The sequence below is a fragment of the Hippopotamus amphibius genome, chromosome 7 (assembly GCF_030028045.1).
Source record: "Hippopotamus amphibius kiboko isolate mHipAmp2 chromosome 7, mHipAmp2.hap2, whole genome shotgun sequence".
In the NCBI taxonomy this organism is placed as follows: domain Eukaryota; kingdom Metazoa; phylum Chordata; class Mammalia; order Artiodactyla; family Hippopotamidae; genus Hippopotamus; species Hippopotamus amphibius.
The window spans coordinates 41,718,743-41,744,138 of NC_080192.1; the positions used below are offsets into that span (position 1 = coordinate 41,718,743).

At 35.7% G+C, this 25,396-nt stretch overlaps 2 protein-coding genes across 8 annotated transcripts in view; both read left to right on the forward strand.

Moving 5' to 3' along the window:
• OSBPL8 (oxysterol binding protein like 8) overlaps nucleotides 1-17,245 on the forward strand; it is a 166,239-nt gene extending 148,994 nt beyond the window's left edge. For all 7 annotated transcript variants that reach the window (XM_057741091.1, XM_057741092.1, XM_057741094.1 and 4 more), the window contains 3 exons: nucleotides 8,840-8,945; nucleotides 11,770-11,872; nucleotides 13,698-17,245. In XM_057741091.1, the coding sequence (XP_057597074.1) occupies nucleotides 8,840-8,945; nucleotides 11,770-11,872; nucleotides 13,698-13,830 (342 nt within the window). In that variant the 3' untranslated portion in view covers nucleotides 13,831-17,245. The remainder of the gene's footprint in view (nucleotides 1-8,839; nucleotides 8,946-11,769; nucleotides 11,873-13,697) is intronic.
• A 2,643-nt stretch (nucleotides 17,246-19,888) lies between these two features.
• BBS10 (Bardet-Biedl syndrome 10) lies at nucleotides 19,889-24,395 on the forward strand. Its single transcript, XM_057740446.1, has 2 exons — nucleotides 19,889-20,114; nucleotides 20,562-24,395. The coding sequence occupies exons 1-2, from the start codon at nucleotides 19,930-19,932 to the stop codon at nucleotides 22,546-22,548; spliced, it is 2,172 nt and encodes a 723-aa protein (XP_057596429.1). The 5' UTR covers nucleotides 19,889-19,929; the 3' UTR covers nucleotides 22,549-24,395.
• Nucleotides 24,396-25,396: the final 1,001 nt, after the last annotated feature.

Sequence of the window (25,396 nt, forward strand, 5' to 3'; positions counted from 1 at the left end):
TGGAAAACAATCAGAGGTTTATAACAACTAAGTGAGAACTGAATCAAGAATCAGGTGACTTCAAAGCAGTGAGAAGACTTTATGGCATTTTTACTTCCTCTTGTCCTAATGCCCCCCTGATGCAGTGGCAGTCTTGAAGAATCCCCACGTTTCCAGTATGAGCCCTGGCTCCAGAGGGAGCAGAGCAGACCTTATTGACAAATTGTTGGGTATGTCTTTTGTAACCTGTCTGGAGGCTACCTGAAGGATTTATGCAGGGTATGCATCTTTTTTTAATCTAAGTCAGAGCTCAGCCAGAAAGGCTACAGGCATTACTTGAAAGTACTGCAAGCCAGACTAACAACCTGCAGATACTTGGGGCAAAAGATTATCAATAAAACATGCAATAGACCATGTAGGGCCCAGGACAAAAAGATGGGGAAAGATTCTTTGGGAAACTAGGACATTGAAAAACTCCCTGTATACAGGAGAATTTAGAAAGCCATGGAAATGCCCAAGGCAAGATGTTTATGCTCAGAAAAGACCTGCAAAAACCCCGAGGTTTCACCTCAGGCTAATATCTAGGCTTGAAATGTTGAAGAGTGCCCCTACACATAGCCTGTCTGCTAAGACTGGGAAAGTTTAGGTTTGGGGGTTTTTTTGTTTGTTTTTTATTTTTTTAGCTACTGGTGTTCAAGGAAATTTTTGTCAAAATACTAGCTAAACACAAGCTGAAGAACACAGACTTCAGTGACCATGCACAACAAGGAGAAAAGTTTTTGTAAAAATAATTTGGGAAATTCACTGAGTAGGTGGAGTACAATAGCCTTCAACAATTCAGAAAACAGCAAACCCTGGAGAAAGTGGAAAATCTGATTTCCAGAGTTACCACATTATAATATTTAGATGTCCAGTTTTCAGCAAAGAATTAAAAAGCATACATAGAAACAGGAAAATATGACCCATTAAAAGGAAAGAAGTAAGTTGACAGAAACCATTCCTATTAAAGTCCAGACACCAGACTTACCAAAGATTTTAAAACAACTATCTTAAGTATGTTCAAAGAGTTAAAGGAAACAGGGAAAAAGAACTAAAGGAAATCAAGAAAAAAGGTGTATAAACAAAATGAGAATATCAGTAAAGAGAAATTATACAATGGAACCAAACAGAAATTCTGGAGTTCAAAAATACAATAACTGAAATGAAATATTCACTAAGATATTCAACAGCAGATTTGGAGAAGGCAGAAGGCAAGAATCAGCTAACTCAGAGACTGGACAATTGAAATTATCTAGTCCGAGGAACAGAAAAAAAAGAATGAAGAAAGTGAAGAAAGCCTAAGGGACCTATAGGGTACCATCAGGTGGATCATCATATACATTAAGGGAGTCCCAGAAAGAGAAGAAGAGAAAGAGACAAAAGAATATTTAAAGAAAAAAGTCCACCAAATCCCCAAATTTGATGACAGATATGAGTCTATAAATCCAAGAAGTTCAGCAGACTCCTAAATAGGATAAACTCAAAGAGACCCCCACACCAAGACATTATAAGCAAAGTGTCCAAAGTCAAAGACAAAAAGAATCTTGGAAGCAACAAGAGAGAAGCAGCTTGTCACGTGTAAGTGATCCTTGGTGGGATTAATAGCCAATTTCTCACTAGAAACCATGGAAGTCAGAAGGCATGAGATGACATATTTAAAGTGCTGAAAGAAAAAACTTGTCAACCAGAGAATTCTGTATCTGGCAAAACTGTCCTTCAAAAATGGGGGAGAAATTAAGACACTTCCAGATAAACAAAAACTGAGGGAGTTCACCTACCCTAGACCTTCCCTATAAAAAATGCTGAAGTAGTCCTTCAGGTTAAAATGAAACTCAAAGCCATATGAAGAAATAAAGATTTTCAGTAGAGATAAATAGATGGGTAAATACAAAAGCCAGTGTTATTGTAGTTTTAGTTTATAACTCCACTTTTTATTTTTTGCAGGATTTGAAAGATAAGTGAATGAAAAATAGTTACAAATCCGTTAGTGAGCATACAGTGTATAAAGATGTAATTTGTGACAACAGCATAAAGGGAGGGACAATGGAGCCATTTAGCAACAAAGTTTTTGTGTGCTATTGAAATTAAGTTGGTATCAATTTAAGTTAGATTGTAATAAATTTAGGTATAAATGTTATTCTCATGATAACCACGATGAAAATACCTAAAACATATATACAAAAGGAAATGAGAAAGGAATCAAAACAATTCGCTGCAAAAAAAAAATCAACTAAACACAAAAAAGTAGTAATGAAAAAAATGAGGGTCAAAAAAATATAGGACATACACTCAAGGGAGGGTGGGGGGGGGATTCAAGAGAGGGTGGGGGGGGATTCAAGAGAGGGAGGGAACACGGGGATATGTGTATAAAAACAGATGATTGAACTTGGTGTACCCCCCAAAAAAATAATAAATAAATAAATAAATATTAAAAAACATATATAGGACATACAGAAAAAAGCAAAATGGCAGAAGTTCTTCCTTATCAGTAATTACCTTAAAGGTAAATTGATTAAACTCTCCATTCAAAAGGCAGATTGGCAGAGTGGATTAAGATGATCCAATTATGTGCTGTCTGTAAGAGACTCACTTTAGATGCAAAGACACAAGTAGAATAAAATGAAAGGATGGAAACAGTTACTCCATGCAAATAGTAACCAAAGGAGAGCTGGGATGACTATACTAATATTGGACAAAATAGACTTTAAGTCAGGAACTATTACAAGAGACAAAAAAAAGGCATTATATATTGATAAAAGAGTCAGTTTATCACAAATATATAACAATTATTTATGTACTAATCAACAAAGTCCCAAAATGTATGATGTAAACATTGACAGAACGAAAGGACAATTAGACCATTCTACAACATTAGATGAACACTTCAGTATCACTATCAATTATGAATAGAACATCTAGATAGAAGATCAATAAGGAAACAGAAGTCTTGACCCACACAAAAAAACCCAACTAATACTAACAAGTATATATATAGAGTAGTCTACCCAGCTACAGCAAATATACATTCTTCTCAAGTGCACATGGAACATTCTCTGGGATAGAATATATGTCAAGCCATCTAACATATCTAAATAAATTTTTAGAAAATTGAAATCATGCAGAGTATCTTTTCCAGTCACACTGGAATGAAGCTAGAAATCAATAACGGAAAGAAACTTGGGAAATTTGCAAATATGTGGATATTAAAGAAGACATTCTAAACAACCAGGGAATCAAAGAAGAAATCACAAGGGAAATTAGAAAACACTTAGATGAATGAAAAAAAAAAAAAAAAACCCAAAGAAACCACACAATATATCAAGACTTATAAGATGCAGCAAAGGCAGTGCTCAAAGGGAAATATGTAACTGTGAATGCCTACATTAAAAAAGAAGAAAGATGTTAAGTTAGTAATCTAACACAACAATGAGGATCTATAAAAAGAAGGAAAGAACTAAACCCAAAGCCAGCAAAGGAAATTTAGAATGGAAATAAAATAGAGAAAAGCAGTAGAATCAATGAAACTAAAAGTTAGTCCTTTGAAAATGTCAACAAAATTGACAAACATTTAGCTAGACTAAGAAAGAAAAAAAACAAGAAAAGAATAACTAAAAGCAGAAATGAAAGTGAGGATATTAGTACTGACTTTGCAGAAATAAAAAGGATTATAAGACAATATCATGAATATTTGTACACCAACAAATTAGGTAACCTAGATGAAATGGACAAATTTCTAGAAACATATATTACATAACCTGACTCAAAAAGAAATAGAAAATTTCAACAGACCTGTAACAACTTAAGAGATTGGATCAGTAGTAAAAAACCTGCAAACAAAGCAGATAACATGGATAAAGAAGATGTAGTATATATACACAATGGAATATTACTCAGCCATAAAAAGAATGAAATAATGCCATTTGCAGCAATGTGGATGGACCTAGAGATTATCATATTAAGTGAAATAAGTCAGAGAAAGACAAATATCATATGATATCACTTATATGTGGAATCTAAAAAAATGATACAAACTCATTTACAAAACAGACATAGACTTACAGACATAGAAAACAAACTTATGGTTACCAAAGGGGATAGTGGGGGCAGGAGAAGAGGGGAAGATAAACTAGGAGTTTGGGATTAACATATACACACTACTATATATAAAATAGGTAAACAACAAGGACCTACTGTATAACACAGGGAATTATATTCAATATCTTGTAATAACCTATAATGGAAAAGAATCTGGAAAAGAATATATATATATATAAATATATAGAAATTGAAGACAAAGAAGAAAAGGGAGGAGGTGGGGAAGAACTAAAGGGAGGATGTTCACATAGGCTGGCAGTCTTGGCTCTTTGTCCCCCTCTTCTTTAGCTTTAGGGATCTCTGCCTGCCTTCTCCTGGGAGAAAGCCAGGACCACTGCCTTTTAAGTCAAACACACCATGGTTCTGTTAACAAAGAGACAACAGGCCCCAAATGGAGCCAGTTCTGCTAAGCCCACATCACCAAACTGAAACTTAATACCTAGCCTAATTGCAGTTTCAGTATCCCACAGGAATGTTATCTTAATTCCAGTTTGGAATTTTCTGGTCAGCACCAATGAGGTAATATGCCAGATAGACCCTTTTTCATCCCCCAAAGGGAGGTGAGGTAATTGCTCTTTCCTTACCCCTTCCTCATCCTGCCTGTAAAAGCATTCCATTTTGTACAGCTCCTCCAAGCTCCTTTCTGTTTGTTAGATGGGATGCTGCCTGATTTATGAATCATTGAATAAAACCAATTTGTACTTCAAAAAAAAGAAAGAAACCTCCAGAGTCCAGGACCAGATGGCTTCACTGGTGAATTCTGCCAAACATTTAAAGAAAAACAAACACCAGTTCTTCTCAAACCGTTTCAAAAAGAAATGGGAACACTTCCTAACCCATTATGTGAGGCCAACATTATCCTCATACCAAAGCCACATAAAGATATCACAAAAGAAGAAAATTACAGACCACTGTTACTTTTAAATATAGATGTAAAAATCCTCCATAAAATACTAGCAAACCAAATCTTACAACATATTTAAAAGATTATACACCATGACCAAGTGGGATTTATCCCAGGAATGCAAGGATGGTTTAATATAAGAAAATCAGTAACATAATACCTCACATTCATAGAATGAAGGGAAATATCACATGCTTATCTCAATTGATACAGAAAAGGTATTTGATAAAATCCAACACCCTTTCATAGTTAAAAAAAATTAACAGTATATGCAGAGATTGAAAAATTTCCCCTTAAGATCAGGAACAAGACAAGTGTGCCCACTTTCACCACTGCTACTTAACATTGTACTGAAAGTTATAGCCAGAGCAGTCAGGCAAGAAAAAGAAATAAAAGGCATCCAAATTTGAGATGAAGAAGTAAAGCTACATCTATTCACAGATGACATGATCCTGTATATAGAAAATACCAAATAATCTATAAGAAAGCTACTAGAGCTGATGAATTTAGCAAAGTTGCAGTGTAAAAGATGAACACACAAAAATCAGTTGCGTTTCTGTATACCTGCAATGAACAATCCCAAAAAGAAATTAAGAAAACAATTCAATTTATAATGCCATATAAAAGAATAAAATACCTAATAATAAATTTAACCAAGAAAGTAAAAGACTTATACACTAAAAACTCTGACATTGCTGAAGAAAATAAAGAAGACCTAAATAAATGAAATGACATCCTTTGCTCTTAGGTAGGAAAACTTAATATTGTTAAGTTGTCAGTACTACCCAAAGCAATCTATAGATCCACTGTAATTGCTATCAGAATTGCAATAACTTTTTTTTTCCCAGAAATGGAAAAGCCAGTCCTCAAGTTCATATGTAATTACAAGCAGCCCTTAACAGCCAAAACAATCTTGAAAAACAAGAAAAAAGTTGGGAGACTGATACTTTATGATTTCAAAACTTATTACAAAGCTGCAGTAATCAAAAAATGTACTACTGGCATAGAGATAGACATATAGACCACTCGAATAGACTTAATAGTCTAGACGTAAACCTGTGTATTTATGGTTAATCGATTTCTAACAAAGTCATCAAGTCCACTCAATGGGAAGAGAATAGCTTCTTCAACAAATGGTGCTGGATTTCCACATGTAAAAGAAAAAAGTTGGATCCCCTACCTCAAACCACATGCAAAAATTAACTTCAAATGGATCCACAACCTGAAATAAGAGCTAAAACTGTAAAACTCTTAGAAGAAAACAGGGGTAAATCTTCATGACCTTTTATTTGGCACTGTATTCTTAGATATGACACTAAAGGCATGTGGAACAACAAGAAGAAATAGATAAATTGAACTTCATCAAAATTAAACACTTTTTTGTATTAAAGGATGTTACCAAAGTGAAAGACAACATGAGAGAATATTTGCAGTCATTTATCTGTTAAGGGTTTAATATCCAGGATATATACAGAACTCCTTACTTAACAACCTAAAACAAACATTCCAAGTAAAAAATGAACTAAGGGCTTGAGTAGACATTTCTCCAAAGAAGATATACACATGTCCAACAAACACATGAAAAGGTGCTCAATATCATTAGTCATAAGGGAAATGCAAACCAAAACCACAAGGAGGTCAGGTACTACTTCACACCTACTAGAATGATAATAATTTTAAAAATAGCAAAAAAGTGTTGTTGGGGATGTGGAGAAGTTGAAACCCTCATGTTACTGGTGGGAATATAAAATGATGCAGCTGCTGTGGAGAATGATTTGGTGGTTCCTCAAAAAGCTAAACATAGAATTGCCATATGAGCCAGCAATTCTACTACAAAAGAATTGAAAACAGAGTCAAACATATACTTGTACACCAGTGTTCACTGCAGAATTATTCTCAGTAGCCAAATGGTAGAAACAATTCAGGTGTCCATCAACACATGGATAAACAAAATGAGGTATATATTTACAATGGACTATTTTATTATTCAGCCAAAAAAGGAATGAAGTTCTGCTACATGCTGCAAGGTGGATTAACTTTGAAAATATGCTAAGTGAAATAAGTGGAACACAAAAGGATAAATACTGTTTGATTCTACTTATATAAAATATCTAGAATAGCAAATTCATAGAAAGATTAGAGGTTACTAGGGACTGAGGGGAGAAGAGAATAGGGAGTTACTCCCTAATTGTTACAGAGTCTCTCTTTGGGGTAATGAATATATTTTGGAAGTAGTGGTGATAGTTGCAAAATGTTATGAATGTACTCAATACAGCTGAATTGTATACTTAAAATGGTTAAAATGGCAAAATTTATCTTGTATGTGTATATACGTGTGATATACATTATCACAATTTAGAAATTTTAAAAATTTTTTAAATTTTGTTTCTTCCTTTAAGAACACTATCATGATAGAAACACATAGGGCATCTATATTTCCTCCTAACAGTAGAGTTTACTGATCACATTAAATCTTTGTACCGAGAATTAGATTACTGACTCCCCTTCTCATTTTAAATAACTTCTCACCAGGCTTTATCAGTCTCCAATTTGAACCTACTTAAGAGTGTGGATTTGGATTCTAAATGTTATAAAAGTTTCCATGACTTGAAGTAGGAGGGCACAGTATAGGCTGAATCCAGAACCTGCCTTATTATTTACTTTCTGTAATAAAATTATACAAATTTTAATTTTAAGCCCATGAGTAAGATTTTGCAAAATTATTTCAAGAAATAGTTAGCTGGGGATAATTCTTCTTTAGAACAGTAAACAGGTAAGAACAGAGTGAAAGACTTATGACCACTTATTCCCTGTTTTTCTAAGCATGTAAATTACTTTGCCCTTCTGTTTCTAGTTTCTTCTTTTGAATTTTTTTTTATTCTAAGGAAAATTTAATCCTAATTGATGGATTAACATTTACCCACATGTTTTCAGTAAGTTTAAGTTATGCTCTGCAAGATAATATCATTTCCATTTATCATAAAATGCTTTCTACATTATCCAGATATTATCAAAAGTAAGTAAATAATTTCATTGGAAACCCAACATCATTCAATGAGAATGTTTCTAATGTTGGGGACAAGATAAGTATGATCTTAAAAGAGCACTATTATTAACATTCAACTGGGACTTCCCCGGTGGCGCAGTGGTTAAGAATCCACCTGCCAATGCAGGGGACCAGGTTCTATCCCTGCTCCGGGAAGATTCCACGTGCCACGGAGCAACTAAGCCCGTGTGCCACAACTGCTGAACCTGCACACTGCAACTATTGAAGCCCACGCGCCTAGAGCCTGTGCTCTGCAACAAGCCACCGCAATGAGAAGCCTGTGCACCACAACAGAGTAGCCCCCACTTGCTGCAACTTAGAGAAAGCCCACATGCAACAACGAAGACCCAATGCAGCCAAAAACAAAAACTTTCACCTAGATGTACTGACTGATGCAGTTAGAAAAGTGAGGTATCTATATTCTTATTTGTGTGTGCATAAAAACATCTCTTGAAGGATATACAAATTAATAGCCTCGAGTATCTTTTTAGTGGGGGAGAGACTGGGTGGATATGGGTCAGGAGTGGGAGGGAACCTCTTCATTGTATGTTTTCTTATACTCTTTGATGTTTTTGCCAAATTGATGTTTCTTATTAAAATTAAACAATTTGATAGTATAAGTGTATCACATCTTATTTGTTAAGTTTTCATTAGACTATTTCATCAGCTTTTATTTCTAAATATTTTGCCCATGAACAGTTTTGACGGTTATACAACATTGGTCTTTAATTACAAAATTCAGTGCAAATTCACATAATATCATGGTTTTTTTTCAGGTTAGTGTACCGAAAATGAAACATAAGCCAACCAGGCAACAGAAGAAAGTGGCAAAGGGCTATTCCTCCCCAGAACCTGATATCCAGGACTCATCTGGAAGTGAAGGTAAAAATATTTATTGCAGACTATTGACTATAAGAGTCTAAATTTTTAAAAGGATATTACTATACTATGTTTGGTATAAGAAAATGGTTTTTCATATTAACTCAAGAAGATTTGTAAGTTTTGGTGAGGGCAGGGATGATATGCAAGAAAAGCTATTTTAAATTATAGATAAATTTCAAGACCAAGACAGGGTAAAGGCATGGGAAATGGAAAAAGGGGAAGCATGCATATCAGGAACCACACTGTAGTACTAGCTGTCATGCCTTGTTAGCTTCTGAAAAATTGTTGATGGTTTCCTAGGTTCAATGTGGGCAGCATTTTTTGAGTTTGGGGCTCAGTTCCATGCTTCAGATAAGTTTTTCATTCTTATAATGTGGTGTTTAGAAGTCACAGGCAAGTAAAAATATAACTATATCAAATTATGCACTAAATTTACTAGTGTGCCATTCTTAAGTCAGATAACGTATACACTGCTTTGAACTACACTGAGATGTAATTAAGCATTAAGGTAATGTCTAAGACATTATGAGAAAATAAAGTTTTTTTTAAAGCCATAGTCTCTACTAAGCTCACACTAAGCTAGGGAACTCAGTTTTACTGAGATAATACTAGAAGTGAATAAGTGGCAAATGCTAAGAAATTAGTAGATGACAAAAAGTAAAGAGTTTAAAGGAAAGGAGGCTGAATTCCGTTTGAGGGAAGGTTCTTAGAGGAGAGGAACCCTGATGAATTATGAGGGTTTCTAAAGGTTATAGCAGTCAAGGCTTGAGGGATGCAGGTGAGTGGACAAGATACTGGAGTAAAAGAGGAATAAAATGAATAAAGTTCTAAAAGCAGGAGTCACATGGCACTGCTATGCTCAAAAGGAATATTTGTTACACTGTTGTTTCCGTTTCACAGACAAGGAAACAGACATCGGTTAACCTGCTCAAGGTCATATACCCCATAAGGCAGTATATATATTATATATGCAGATATTTTGGCTCCTTAATTCATTCTCTTATCCACTCCACTATAGTACCTATAATGTATCAGCTGACATTTATGGAGTACTTAATGTGGGCCAAAGCTGGAGGTTAAACATACCTTACTACAACCATGTGAAGTTTGAGTATTATTACTACCCCAAGTTTACAAATGAGAAAGCTGAGATCTGGATAGAGGTTAAGCTCTGAACAAAAATGGAAAGGAAGGAATGGATATGAGAAGGGATTTTAAAAAAATAGCATACACTTTGTTGGTTGACAATAAAAATTTGTAGAAGAGATAGTAAAACCAACTGAAAAGGTTTAAAGTTTGGGTGACTAAGAGAATAAAGATAACATTAACAATTAATAAAAAAACTGAAAATGGAACTCAAAAAGCTGATTTCTTCAGATGTAGGCAATTAGGCAAGAGACAGAAGAAACTAATACCTCCCCCAAGTTAATATATGTATTTTTAAAGAAATATTTTTGTCTGTTTTAATTGGTTAAAAAATACGAGAGTGAGTCAAAAATTATCCGCCCTCTGGCTGTAGAATTTATTTTAATTAACTTTTAGAAAAGACAAACACATCATTTTTCAACATAATCTCCTTGCTTTTCAATACACTTTGCCCATCTGTCAACAAGCTTTTGTATTCCCTCATTAAAAAGTGTTTTAGGCTTCTTCATCAGAAGTGAATCTTCATCCTCATAGGGCTGCTTTCAGGGGACCAAACAGGTGAAAGTCCAATGGAACAAGATCAGGACTACAGGGAGGATGCTTTAACACCTCAAAACAAAGGTTTTGCAGAGTGTCAACAGTGTGGGCAGAAGTGTGCAGACATGCATTGTCACGCAAGATCACAACTTGCATGGCCTTGGCTAGCAGTCCTCTGCGTTTAATCCAGTTAAACTTCAATAAGCATCTCCCTGTAACGAGCACTGTTATTGGTGAACCTTTTTCCTGATAATGTTCCCATACTGGCTCTTGAGAATCCCAGAAAACTGTAAGCATCAATTTTCCAGCTAATGGTTGACTTTTGAACTTCTTCTTGGTTGGCGATTGAAGATGTTTTCATTCCATACTCTGCCATTTGCTCTCAGGCTCATAGTGATGAATCCATGTCTTGTCACCAGTAATGATTCTCTTTTAAGAAACTTTCACCTTCCTTAGAATATCTGTTCAAATTGTGTTTGCAGATACCCAAACGCTTCTGTATATGCTCTTCCGTGAGTTGTTTTGGTACCCATCTCGCACAGACTTTTCGAAACCTAAGTCTGTCATGGATTACTTCATTTTGAGCTGTTAAAGTATCTTTCCTATAGCCTTGATTTTTCTCCATTGCACTCTCACCTGTTTGGTCCCCTGAAAGCAGCCCTACGAGGACAAGGATTCATTTCTGATGAAGAAGTGAAGACAGTGGTGTATTCGTGGCTCGCAGCTCAGCCTAAAACATTTTTTAATGAGGGAATATGAAAGCTTGTTGACAGATGGGCAAAGTGTGTTGAAAAGCAAGGAGATGATGTTGAAAAATGATGTGTTTGTCTTTTCTAAAAGTTAATTAAAATAAATTCTACAGCCAGTGTGCGGATAATTTTTGACTCACCTTCGTAGAACTGATTCAATCCAGAATTTAACTAATTCATGGTTACTTTGAATATATCTGTAGCATTCTAGTTTTGAAATATGATTGAGACTTCAAAAATGCTGAGTATTAGGCATAGTATGTTAGTCTCTAAGCCATAAAAATAATGCCTAGGAAAATTTTTATTACATGAGAATCATTAATCTGAAATGTAAACTGTTTCTAATTAAATATGTTCATTATTTTCACTGTTTGTTCTAAATGTCTTTTTAGCTCAATCAGTAAAACCAAGCGCAAGAAGAAAGAAAGGGATAGAACTGGGAGACATTCAAACTTCCATTGAATCTATAAAACAAACACAGGACGAAATTAAAAGGTAATATATTACTGACAGTGACTATTCTTTAGAGTCTAGAGGAGTTAAGAATCCTGTTATATAGGAATCATATGCAAACTTTACATTTTTATAACAATGGTAAGCTAAAATAAAACCTTGGCTTCTGTCACTCGATTACTGAAACTTAGGAAATTCGTTCAACACTAAAATATTTGGGGGAAAGAGGGAAGTGGTTTAGTCTCATCTATGAAGCTAGAATTGGAATCTCCTCATCTTACTGCTGTAGCATACTAGGAATGTAGCTGGGTTGAATGTGGAAGAGGGGTGGTTTTTGAGAAAGTCAGTTAACAAAGGCTTCCACAGTCTCCTTGCACATGGCTAATTTTAATTGCAATGCACCAGTTGTTGAAATATTGAAATACTTCCATAACAGTGGGCAAATAGCTACTACCCTGAGACCTTCAAGTGTCCCCCTTGCACTCCCAGACCCATTCCACACTAACCTCTCCATGATCCGGAAACTAAAGGTCATAACACCTAGGGAAGTTCCCTGGACGGGAAGGGGTCCTGATCCTGCTCCACTGGTAAGGCTAGCACGAGTTCACACTGGTTGTCTCCCATTGCTATATCAGATGTTAACAGTTTTTAATATTAGCCAACCTGCTTTTGTGTATTCAGCGCTCAGTGCTAGATGTTCTGGAGGATTTTTTTTAAGATATTTTTTCTGTTCTTGGTGATCTTATGGCTTACATTTAGTTGATGTTTTCATCTACAGCCTTGTCTCCTGCCCTTCCTCTACACATAGCCCATGCTCTGGTCCTGTGAAATGCCTCACATCTCCAGAATATACTGTGCTCTCTCGTCTCTAGATCTTTACCCACACTGAATCCACTTTTTAGATTGTCCTTCCTTGCACCTTGCCTGTCAAGAACATCCCTGTTGTCCTTCAGAATGTAACTCAAATGTCACCCTTTTGGTAACATTTCTAATCCCTGACCCTGCCCTCTAGAGTTAGTAACCCTTCCACTTGGCTTGTATGGCTCCCCGTCCACAGCTTTTTGAGTGCTTTCTGCACTACAGAGTTGCTAACTGTGTGTGTCTATTTACCCCACCCCACCCGCCCTAACTGGACCACGAGCTCCTTTAGAGCAGGGAGTATGTCTTCTGTGTCTTGGTATGACCAGTCCTTCTATAAAGTGCTCGAGTTTCCCAATTTAATTATATTTGTAAGTTAATGAGCCTGCTTGTTCATTTTTGCCTCCTTTCTTTGTACTGGTAAAACACTTTAATAGAAGTCAGAAAAAGAAAAATGTCTTCATTAATCAGCTGTCTTTAGCCAAAAGCATTTAGAGTGGCATGAGAATAATGGAAGCTCATTTTATGACTAAAGTAACATTTTATTTTTGTTAGCATATGAAATGCCCACAGAGCATTCTTCAAGTTAGGAATGTCACAAAATTTGTTGTACTAATTTTTTTTCCTGGTAAATTAAGGATTTTTCTCCAATTCCACCTTTGTGTCCCTAAAGAAAGATTAAAGGAGCCTCAGTGGGCCAACTAAGAAGCAAAATTTTTGTTTTAAAACCACTGTGGCAACAAAGAATGTGATATATTTTAAAGTCGTCAAACTTTAAAAATTATGCTTAACACACATCATTAAGTAATGTATTTGGTACAGTGTGAAGTATATAGATTTAGGCAAGACCTAATAGTGGTTCCACATAGCATAATCAGCTCCCTTTTCAAGTGGTAGTAATTGATTGACCTTTATACAATTGAGTTCTGTGACCATATATCAAACTGTGATTTCTGTGCTAACATTTTTGATAAATAATTATTAAATTTATTGTTGCTTATTTTTGTAGAAATATTATGGCTCTTCGAAATCATTTAATTTCAAGCACACCTGCCACGGATTATTTTCTGCAACAGAAAGACTACTTCATCATCTTTCTCTTGATTTTGCTTCAAGTCATAATAAACCTCATGTTTAAGTAGAAGTTCTTTACAATTGAATCAATGAACTGGAATGATCAGATTTGGCCTGGGACCAATGTTGAAGTTGGTTTGGTCTTTATTAAAACATCACAATATTTCTAAAACAGAAAACCTTAGAAGTAAATGTAGAAGTGTTGACTTTTCATACCTTTTATCCTTAACCCTGAAACAAGAGCTATTCTATTTGGTTATTAAAGTGAACTATGTGTTAAGTGCCAGAACATTTCTAGCTTTTGTGAGAATGTGTCTACATGTGAGTATAATAAATCCACATGTATACACAATTGTGTCTTATGTATACCTTACAGTAGTCTTTGTAGTCTATGGTATGTTCATGTTATGAAATATATAGCATTAATGTCATTCATAACAAAAATGCTATCAATCTTATAAATATACGTATAGCAATCTATTTTCTTCATAAAACAGGCACAAAACTTTTATCAGTAAGGAATTACAGAAGGGGAAATGATGGGATAATAGACATAAATAGTTCAATACACTGTACTGTTAAAAACATCATTTCTAAAGCCTTCAGCTCAATTGTCTTCTTAGAAACAGCAGGAAAAAAAGTGTGGTAAAAATTGACTTATTGAGAGACAAGGTGGCATTGCTTTTTTTCAAAAGTTTACACAGGATTTTTTTTAACCCCTAGAACTGAATATTTATAGATATGTATGTGTATATCAACAACAACAAAAAAACTGGTATGCAGCTACTTGGATCTATTGATTATATCTTTCTTATCATACCTATGTAATACCCTCTTAAGCACTTGCTGAAAAAGGTGTGGTCAAACTTGATTGCTGTCCTTTTCTCTTATTTTTTTTTAAAACTCGGTCCAACAACATAGGCCAAATTCTAGAGGTGTTTATATAGGGCATATGAAATGCTAATAGTCATGATTTTTCATGATGAAAAGCTTATTTTAGCTTTCATTTAGATTCTCGTGTGTTCAGTGAAACAGTAGAATAGAAAATATATATATAACCAATATTTTACTTCAAAAGCCAAATAAGAGGAGGATGATAAGACACTTCGTGTTGGTGGTGTTTTTGTGTATGTTAAAATTGGTTTCTTTAAAATGTGCAATAAGTTGAGCATCTAAGAAGAGAGTCAAGTTCTGAAGTTTAATTCTCTGTTATCCTCCTCTGTTCTCAGTTCCTCAAGATTCCTTTTGTTCAGGCTCTGGCAAACATCTTTCCTAAATATTTATTTCATTTAATATTTTTACTTTATGTATCTTAGAATACTGAAAGTAGGTTTTGAAATGAAAATGAAGGTCAGAGAGAGTAATTGCTCTGGCTACATCTGCCTTGGACTAAGAAAAGACTGTAAGACACTAGTAAAATTATACTCAAAAGTTTATGCTGTGGTAAGTATAAAATCAAGAATGATTGCTAAATTATGATAATTGAAAATGATAAAAAAAAGAAAAGAGCCTGCTTTTTTTCCTCCTAACCAATATAGCTATCTTAAGTATCCTTAGGTTTTATGAAGAGCTATCTTTCATGTATTTTTGGCAAAACAATGCTGTATTCCATATGTACGTGTGAAAACATTTTTTAAATAGATTATAGGTAAATAAGATATACCTACACCCAGTATAAGTATAATATGACTTACACTAGAATAGGTGGGTATTTTGTTTGTATTTCATACTTGTTGATATAATTTTTGTACTCACTTTCTGTTACCAATGTTATGCTCAACTGCCTATTCATTGATATGTTTTGTAAATATTGTATGACTTGATCCTTTTTTATGGTTAAATAGTATTAATTTATATAAGTTGATTGGCTGATTACAAAAATAATTTCATTATTATACCCTGAAAACTTATATTTTTTTGTTGGCAACTCCCCTTTGGGACTTTAGTCTTATCTACTTGTATGTTACTTTCATTTGGTCTAAATAGTGTTTTATTTGTATGGTTATATTCTAAGACTGGAGAGGTAGTTATTTTCTTTATTTTTGTATATTTTCTTGTTAGGGCAAATGTTATGGGCTCTTATTACTCAAGGAGTCAAAAACTATTTCATGAGAAAGAGCAGGGTTCCTCATGACTGTTTCTTACACGCTAAAAGCATATATCTAATCTAATAGTCTTCTTATGCTTTTAGTTGTATGAGTTCCTTTCTATGAACTGAACACAAAACTCAGGAATTGGTGGCTTAGTTTTAGATCAGTGCTTATACTAGGCTTAGTATGTGAATCCTTTAAAACGCATAATTAACTTTATATTTAGCCATATATGTAGTTGACTTTGAATGTTCTCCACCTGAAATTAATCTTCCTTCACATACGGAGTCATAAAAGTTGTGATTTACAGTTCCTGGTTGTCTGAGAGCCTCATGATGGTTTCTAGGATTCAAGACCTATGACCATTTTTTTTTTTTAATTTGATCAAAAATTTTATCTTTTCACTTGAAAATTTAAATGAGTGATAATTATTGACATGTGCATTTCTGTTTTAGTTGTTAAATATACTATGCCTTCAGTTATCTACCATTTAGTGAGATGTAGCTGGCCCAGGAAAAGATAATAAATAGGGCATGTGAAATAAGTAAGTTTCAGCAATAGATATTTTACTTATATTCCATGTCAGTACTTTTTTGTATTACTTATAAAGGTACAGTGTAATCTTTGTCACCATTCCATTGAAACAGTTGGCCTTGTAAAATACAACCCTCATTTAGTATTCACGCTTTTGTGCCTTTAAGAAAATACTTTTTGTCACTTTTGTGTTACAGAACTATAATATGATTCAAAGTGTTCATAGGCTTAATTGTCATAAAAGGGTCATTTTTCTGTGTCACTTTATTTCCTTTTATATAGCTATAGCATATTTAAACAGTAATGCTGTACTTTTATCAGGGTTTGTCTACCTATCTCAAATATATCCTTCACTTTCAGACATCATTGAAGTAGACTTGTCAGATTATTCTGCGTATTGTAAACAGTGCCTTTTTGATGGAATTCACTGTTTTAGGGTGTCAACTTGTGCCATATACACACAAAATTATGTGGAGAAGGCAGTTTTAACTTTTTGAAGAATATCTTAGTCAAATATTTAAGAAAACAAATGTATAAAATTCCATTTTTTTCCAGTGTTTAGCATTTCCAGTGAGCAGTGAATATATTTGGGTTTTTTTGTTTGTTTGACATACAGTGATAATGAGCCATACATGATGCTGCAGATTATTTTGAATTATGTTAAATGTACAGAAATAAAATATTAAGATTAGCATTTAAACCAAATTTTCCAGTTGAACCATAGCGGGGGACGGGGGGGACCCCACACAAATCACTAAGTTTACATTTCAACTTCCATCTTATTTGACTACATGGAAAAAGAGATTCTTTAAAATGTATAACCTGCCACTATTATGTAATTTGGTTTCATTTTGTTGACCTATAGTGTGGATTTTGCCACTATTATGTAATTTGGTTTCATTTTGTTGACCTATAGTATGGATTTAGTGTATTTAATTTGCTGTTTGTTACTCTTAACATACTGTTTGTTTTGTTACAGTTTTTAATTGAGGATGGACTGTTAACATTGTATAGGACCAGTGTCTCCTTAATGATTACCATATTTAGAAGAACCACAAGAAACCCATGACAAAATGAATGTGAATATACTTTCTAAAATATTTAGAAAATTTTCTTTCTGCATTTATCATGTAAACTTATTTTAGAATTAGAATACTGAAATTTATTTAAAGAAAAAAATGCCACAAAACATTTGAACTGATGAGCCACAGAACTTCAGTTGAAAATTTTCACTTTTTAGCATGCTAAGTATACATCTAAGTTAAATATCCTGTTTAATGGCCATTTACAAATTCAAACACTACCACTGGTCGGTTTTATAAAATAGAATAAAAGTATGTTATCTGCAGTGTAAGTACAGCACACTGTCAAATTCTTTTCCTTAAGGTGCATAGTAAATGTACATATAGTCGTAGGCAACTGTTTTGTAATGTATTACATTTCTAATCTGTTATTCCTAACCTATTATAAATGTTTGCAGAGACAAAAGAATTGAATTTTTCTAATGATCTGTAAAATGATGCTAACTTCAACAAGTAGGCACTCTAAATAAAATTTTTAAAAAGAGAAAACTGATCAAATGACTTTGAATGTAACATATGGTGACTAAATTATTTAGTCTTAATTTTTTAGTTAAAAATAATTTTGTGGGGGGGGTAGTTGTGAAGGATGGTGAAGGGCTTGGAAGGGATTTAACAGCTAGAATCCTTAATGTATGCTTTACGTGATGCTTTGTATTCATTCTTCTTGAATACTCATAATAGCCTTCAGATAAGTGGAAGTTAGATTTTACAGATGAAGATTCTGAGGCTCAAGAGAAATTAAATTATTCTAAAAGCTACATAGTAAGAGTGACAGCGAGCCCAAGTTTGAATCCATGTCTGACTTCAATGTCCATTCTCTTTCCACTGTACACTTAAATAGAACTCTGACTTTACTTTTAAATGTTTATAATAATCCACTGCTTGAATTGAGTAACCTCTTTTGTGATGGGTAAGAAAAAAAGAACTTTGGGAATTCCCTGGTGGTCCAGTGGTTAGGACTTGGTGCTTTCACTGCTGGGCCCAGGTTCAATCCCTGGTGGGAGAACTAAGATCCTGTAAGCCGCGTGGTGCAGCCAAAAAAAGAAAAAAGAAAAAAAAAAGAGCCTTGCTGTTACGCAAGCATGTATACCAAACCCACGTGAAAAAGTTTTTCCCCCACAAATCACCTATTAGTCCATACTGAGTCAACATCACCTATGTCCCAAGAAATCACTCCTCTCCAGTTTTCCTCTTTTCCTCCATTATCCTCCCCTCCGGTATTTGCTCCCCTCAGGATCCAGCTGCTTCTGGCTATAGTGAGTTGGTTCTGTCTTACTGGGGGGAAGGGGGGAGCTTACAGGCTTCTCTTGTCCTATGCATAGGAATAAGGGGTAGGGAAAACAGGCCCTCACTGTTCAACCTCAATGAAACATCTACAAGATAATTTTCTTACTAATGTTGACCACAGTCTAATAGGTGTCCTGTATTGTGTTCTGATAATCAACTCTTGCATCTTACAAAATATCCCTTTCTTGTGGAGACAGTGGGCCCATACAGTGGTGACACGTCGCAGTAATTTGTTGAGTATGCTGTATTTGTTGAGTGCTTAGTACCTACGAGGCACCATGCAAAAACAAAAACTTTGTAAAACATTCTCACCCTCCTCAAACCCTTGTTGTTGTTTTTTAACATATCTATTATTACCATTTTTCTTAAGATGAGAAAAGCAGACACAAAAGAATGGCACAGATAAGTAAATGGCACAGCAAACCCAGTCTAAATATTAAACCTATGCTCTTAACCATTTCATCCTTAAGAGAGAGAGGGTACGTGTGTATCTTAATATACGAAACAGTATGGCTTTTTTCTGCCGTCGTATTGTGTCCACTAATCTTGGGTCACTGTGTTTTTAAAGCATCCTATTGATTACCATGTGACTAACTCTTCACATCTATCACCTTTGCTAAAGAAAAAGTAAATTGTGATGGGTTTCATAGTGATACCTAAGCCCACGAAATGTGGCAAATCTCCCTGGTCGTGGCCAGGCCCTCATTTGTCCTGCATCCCAAAAGAGAACCGCTGATGCAGAGTGTGGACGAAGTTTTTGTTACGAAATGAACCGAGTTCTAGCCGCGGTGCCCAGTCCCTGCACTATCGTGCCGAGTTCCTGGGAGACGGAGGCATCTGGTGGCGGCTGAAGCCTCCAAGAGAGAGGAATGGATTCACCTAGGGACCTGGGGAAGGGCTTGCGGTTTCCTCTCCAGGGAGAGCGCGCGAGAAGCCGGGACCTGTTTCCTATCTTCGCAGGCTACCGGACCACTAGCTCCTACTGGCAAAGCGGCGGGGCTCTTCCGCTGAGCGGGCGGGAAGGCCGACCCTCGCCCAACCAAGAAGCCGAGCAGCCCCGGCTTCCGGCCTCCTCCCCGCCCCTTCCGCTTCCGGCTGCGCGCCGACTCGCTCCTTCCTGGTTGTTCTGGGGTTGTAAAAGCGGCGACCCGAAGCAGCCGGCAAGTGAAGGGCTATGGCCACTGCGGGGTCTGTGAGCGCGGCGTTGCAGGTGGCGGAAGTGCTAGAAACCGTCGTGAGCTGCTGCTTGGGGCCCGAAGGGCGGCAGGTTCTGTGTACCAAGCCCACTGGCGAGGTGCTGCTCACCCGGGACGGAGGCCGCCTCCTGAAGGCCTTACACTTAGAGCATCCCATAGCCAGGTACCTGCGTGTTACGCTCCAGCCCGTTAGAGCATCCTATAATCAGGTACTCGCGTTCCGCACTCCAGCCCGTAGATGGACACCTCAGGCTGTCTCCCTGAACTTCTTGTCTCCGAGGTTATGCTTCTGGGAAAAATGACGTTGGATCAGACCAGTCAGTGTACGCTCAGAGTTAGAGCGCTGCCCGAGGGAACATTCCCAGACATCAAATCTTAACAACTGCCGAGAGCATTTCTCACTCCTTTCCTTCCTGCTCGACCCAACCCTAGAATTTTAAAATAGAGTAACTTTTAAAAGGAAAAAAAAAAAAAACCTAAAACTAAGGATATCAAAGAGACAGTATCCTCATTTTATGCCTATAGGTGTAAAAACATGGTTTCAACTTGATTTAGATGTGGGAAGGCAGCCCTCTTAAAATCTGAATTGCTTTATTTCTTTCTTGTACAGGATGGTGGTGGCATGTGTTTCCGCTCATCTAAGAAAAACAGGAGATGGTGCTAAAGCATTTATTATCTTTCTTTGCCATTTACTCAGAGGACTCCAGGCAGTCACAGACAAGGAAAAGGATTCTTTCTTTTCTAAAAATATTCAGACCCATGGAAGGCATTGGAAAAATTGTTGTCAGTGGAAATTTATTTCCCAAGCTCTTTTAACATTTCAGACCCAAATATTAGACTATGTTATGGACCATTACTTAAGTAGACACTTTTTGTCCATCTTTTCTTCATCCACCAAAGAAAGAACATTGTGTGGGAGTTCTTTAGAGATGCTCTTAGAAGCATACTTTTGTGGAAGAGTGGGAAGAAATAATCACAACTTTGTATCACAGTTGATGTGTGACTACTTTTTCAAGTGTACAGCTTGTGAAAGTGGGTTTGAAGAAGTACTTGAGTTAGTGGATGACTGTTTTGTCGAGTTGAAAGTTTGCGTCACTGGCCTTCCTGTTTCTGATTCCAGGATCATAGCTGGGCTTGTGCTTCACAGAGACTTTTCTGTGTACTGTCCAGCAGATGGTGACATAAGAATAGTGATAGTAACAGAAAGCATTCAACCTCCTTTTTCAACTTCTGGATCAGAGTTTATTATAAGTTCAGAAACACAGTATCAGACATCTCAGTTTTGGATTACAGAAAGGACAAAAGCAATAATGAACTCTTTACAGAATCAGAATGTAAAATTGCTCCTGTCTACTGTGAAACAACCAGACTTAGTAATTTATTGTGCAGGACTGAATGGCATATCCGTGGTGGAGTGTTTATCATCTGAAGAACTTTCTCTTATCCAGAAAGTCATTGGTCTTGCTCCCTTTGTACCACCACAGGCCTCTATGCAGTATGAACTCTCTAACACTGCTTTGGTGAAATTTTATAAGCCCCTTATTCTTAGATCCAAAAGGTATGTTCATCTTGGCTTGATTAGCACATGTTCATTTACACCACACTGTATAATTCTTTGTGGACCAGTGCAGGGTCTTGTTGAACAACATGAGGATGCTTTACATGGAGCATTTAAAATGCTTCGGCAGTTATTTAAAGACCTTGATCTAAATTATGTGACACAAGCCAGTGACCAAAATTGTACGTCAAGTCCTCCTGTTTATAAGAATAGTAGAGAAAGTAATGAGTTACCAGAAATTGTTAATGGCTCAATACAAAGGCCATATCAGGACACAGTTGTAAAGAACAAAGATGAACTGGCAAAAACGCAAACATATTTAAAAGCATATTCAAATTTGGTAGTTCCAAGCGTAGAATTAGAAACAAATGTATCTTGTTCAACACCAAAAGTGACACTAACATACAGTGATACATACCAGACAAATGTAAAACTGAAATGTTTATCTCCAAACAAAGCCAGGATACTGGATGACCATGAACCATTTATTGAGAGTAATTCTGTTAACTCAACAACAGAAAATACTAAAAGAGAAATTTCTTATGAAAATTTACAGGTCACAAAAATTGCTGGAAAGGGGAACATATTACCAGTGAGATACAAGTCAGTAGAGATGTGTGCTTCCCAGAGTTACTGTTTCTCATCTATACCAGCTGGTTGTGTTTTGCCAGTGGGTGGTAATTTTGAGATCTTGTTGCATTACTATCTTCTCAGCTATGCCAAAAAATGCCAGCAGTCAGAAGAAACCATGGTTAGTATGATAATAGCTAATGCACTTTTATGCATTCCCAAAATCTTGTATAAGTCTAAGAAAGGAAATTACAGCTTTCCACAAATATATATAAGAGCTCTCCATGCACTGCAAACCAGTCAACCCGTGATAAGCAACCAGACAGGTTTGGAATCAGTTGCTGGTAAATACCAGTTACTAACTTCAGTTCTTCAGTGTTTGACAAACATTTTAACCATTGACTTGGTGATCAATATTAGGAGACAACCTCAGGAAATTTATGATCAAGATTCAGAAGAGGAACTGTAAATTTGGAAGCTTTTTATTAACCCAAAGTTTTAATCCAGCTCAAGCCATAAAGCAAGGCAGGCATGTGACAACTGATTTTCAAGTTAATTCAGTCTCGTTAGGAAAACAACATAACTTAAAAAGTCTTTAGAAGTGCACAAGGCCAGCAGACATTCAGACACAAATATGAGCGACTACATCAGGGAACAGTTCTGAGAAGGAATCCTGAATGGGTGAAGCCAAGCTCGAAGTAAGTGTGTCTTTTTTCCCCTCAGTATCCCTGTGTCTCAGCTCTGTGTTACTCTGTGTTTGGGGGAAGGTGTTTCCTTATAGCTCCTTTTTACTTTTCTGTATCTTTTCACTATTCATACCTTCTCCTTTGCCTTTCTATATCTAGTTAATAGAATAATCTCAGGTTTGGATGTGGTCTTCAAATGCCATCCTGCTTTTTGTTTATAATATAAAACATTATTTGTTTTATTTAAAATGATTTATTTTCCCTACTCATAATTTCTATAGCAATGAGTAAAAGTCTCATTTTTTTTCTCAAACAGCATATGAGTACAATTAGTTTTTACTTTTATGTGGCCTCTTGTTTAGAGCCTGGGTAGATTTTTTTCATCATTCATACACCACTGAGTATGTCACCATAAATATGACCTTGTGCATTGTAAACTTATTTTCATTTCTTTAGTTGAAAGTTAATTCCATAAAGGATGTGAAATTCATACTATCATTTTTCTCCTGTCCTCTTAAGAGCTTGCAAAAATAATTCATGTATTTGCTGGGTTTTCTTGTATTTGCTGCATAGCCAGAGTTCAGTAGTGACAAATAATTTGAGAATTATAGTTGGCTTTCCAGTCCTTGGGTTCTACATCTGTGGATTCAACCACCTGTGGATTGAATATATTCAGGAAAAAAAATTCCAGAAAGTTGCAAAAAGCAAAACTTTTAACTTGTCAGGTGCACTGGCAACTATTTATATAGTATTTACATTGTATGAGGTATTATAAGTAAGCTAGAGATGATTTAAAGTACACAAAATGATGTGCGCAGGTTATATGCAAACACTGTGCCATTTTATATAAGGGACTCACGCATCCACAGATTCGGGGGCGGGGGGGGGTTGGTGTTCTGGAGCCAGTCCCCCTTGGATCCCGAGAGACGACTGTATTCATTTCTAATATGAGTTTTTCAATGTTTATATTTTATCTTAAAGCTTTATAAATGCAAATAATACTGTGCATCTAGCTGTGAATAAGGACAGTGTCTTCTACTTTTACTAGTTCTCTGTAACACCCCAGGCAGTGCTATGTTCATACCAAGTATTCAAAAGTGCTTGTTAAATAAAACTGTTATCTTTAATCTGTTCTAATTATGTATTTCCAGTTTACTAATTCAAGAAATTTTTATTGAGTGCTTACTGTGTGCCAAATGCTGAATATACCATGGTAAACAAATAGATAAATCTTTCCTCAAAGGTTAATGGGTAGTAATAGTGACACCACTTGAACTGAGATTAAATTTAGGAAAACCAATTAAAATTTCATTACAGTTAAACTTGAAAAAGCAATGACTAATAATGTATTTAAAAACTGTAATATTCCATCATGCAGATCTCATGATCTTGTATGTTAAATATAATTTCATTTTTATAAATTTTATGCTGTATGTAATAACATTATTTTACTTCTGTGATTATTGAGAGAATGTATCAGCTCTGTTTCCTATACTGAATTCATAGATATATAAACATACTGTAAAATTGTTGTATAATTTTTTCCATTCATTTTTTTAAATTGCCCATCAGGTCACTTGATAGCTTTGCTTTATTTTGTTGTTGTTGTTTTAAATACTTCCCCATCATTAAAGGCATTCAAAGACTTTTCCGCGCATGCCTGTGTCTTGCATATGGTAGACATTTTGTAACTATAAATAAGCACTAGTCCACGAGACCCTTTATAAGCTGGGAGTGGGTCTTTTTGTGTTTGGCACCGAATCTAATATCTGGTACACAGTGATAGCCAATAAATGTATGTTGAGGAACTCTGGTCCTCATTGATGAGGTCCTAATTATTTCTCTCAAACTTTCATGGAAAAGGAGCTGTTTGCGGGGGAAAGAAGCAGAAAATGTAGAACAAGTTACACAAAGCAATCTTTTTTTCTTTTAATTAAAAAAATCCTCAAAAATGGTGATGAAGCTTTCATGGGTCATCCTTGTCACTTACAGAATAACACTAGGGAGTTTACATTGCTGGGTTAGATAAAAGAGCACTTCAAAAATGTGATTTTGTTGTACTTAAACCCACTTCCACAAAGGATTGGAGGTGACCTGCAACCAAAAATAAAGTAAAATCTGAATAAAAATTAAAGAATCAAGACCAAAGAAAATGTAAGATGATTAAAAGTCAAGACCATGTTCCTGTTTTTATTTTGCATAGTGAATAACCTCAAATTTTACTTGATTTGAATCACTATATTATTACCTCTCATGGTTCTGAGAGTTGCCTGGATTTCGCTGGACAACTTTCGCTGTATTCGGTTTGTTGAGGCAGTCATACAGGTCAGCTGAAGTTCAAGGGGAGGGAACACAGGCCCCACCTCCCAATGGGGAGTGTCAGTGTCACAGTGTAAGAAGAGCATGTGGAATGAGATATATTGAGGCAGCTATCTTTGGAAAACAGAATCTACAACATAGAAAAGAGGACAACTTCTCCGCTGAGTTTTTTATTATTGTTTTCTGAAGTTACATGTCACTCTACCTCCCACAAACACATTTTCCCCAATAACTTTTATGAACTCCTTATTTTTTCTCATTGGGCCAGCACAAGCCATTTTTATTCCCAAAACAATAGGTATTGAATATTTA

What these genes read in the sequence shown, in the direction of transcription:
- BBS10 (XM_057740446.1), top strand. Translation starts at nt 19,930, where the DNA reads ATGGCCACTGCGGGGTCTGTGAGCGCGGCGTTGCAGGTGGCGGAAGTG. An exon ending in TTAGAGCATCCCATAGCCAG is followed by an intron (nt 20,115 to 20,561) that starts GTACCTGCGTGT and finishes TTTCTTGTACAG; the next exon opens with GATGGTGGTGGCATGTGTTT.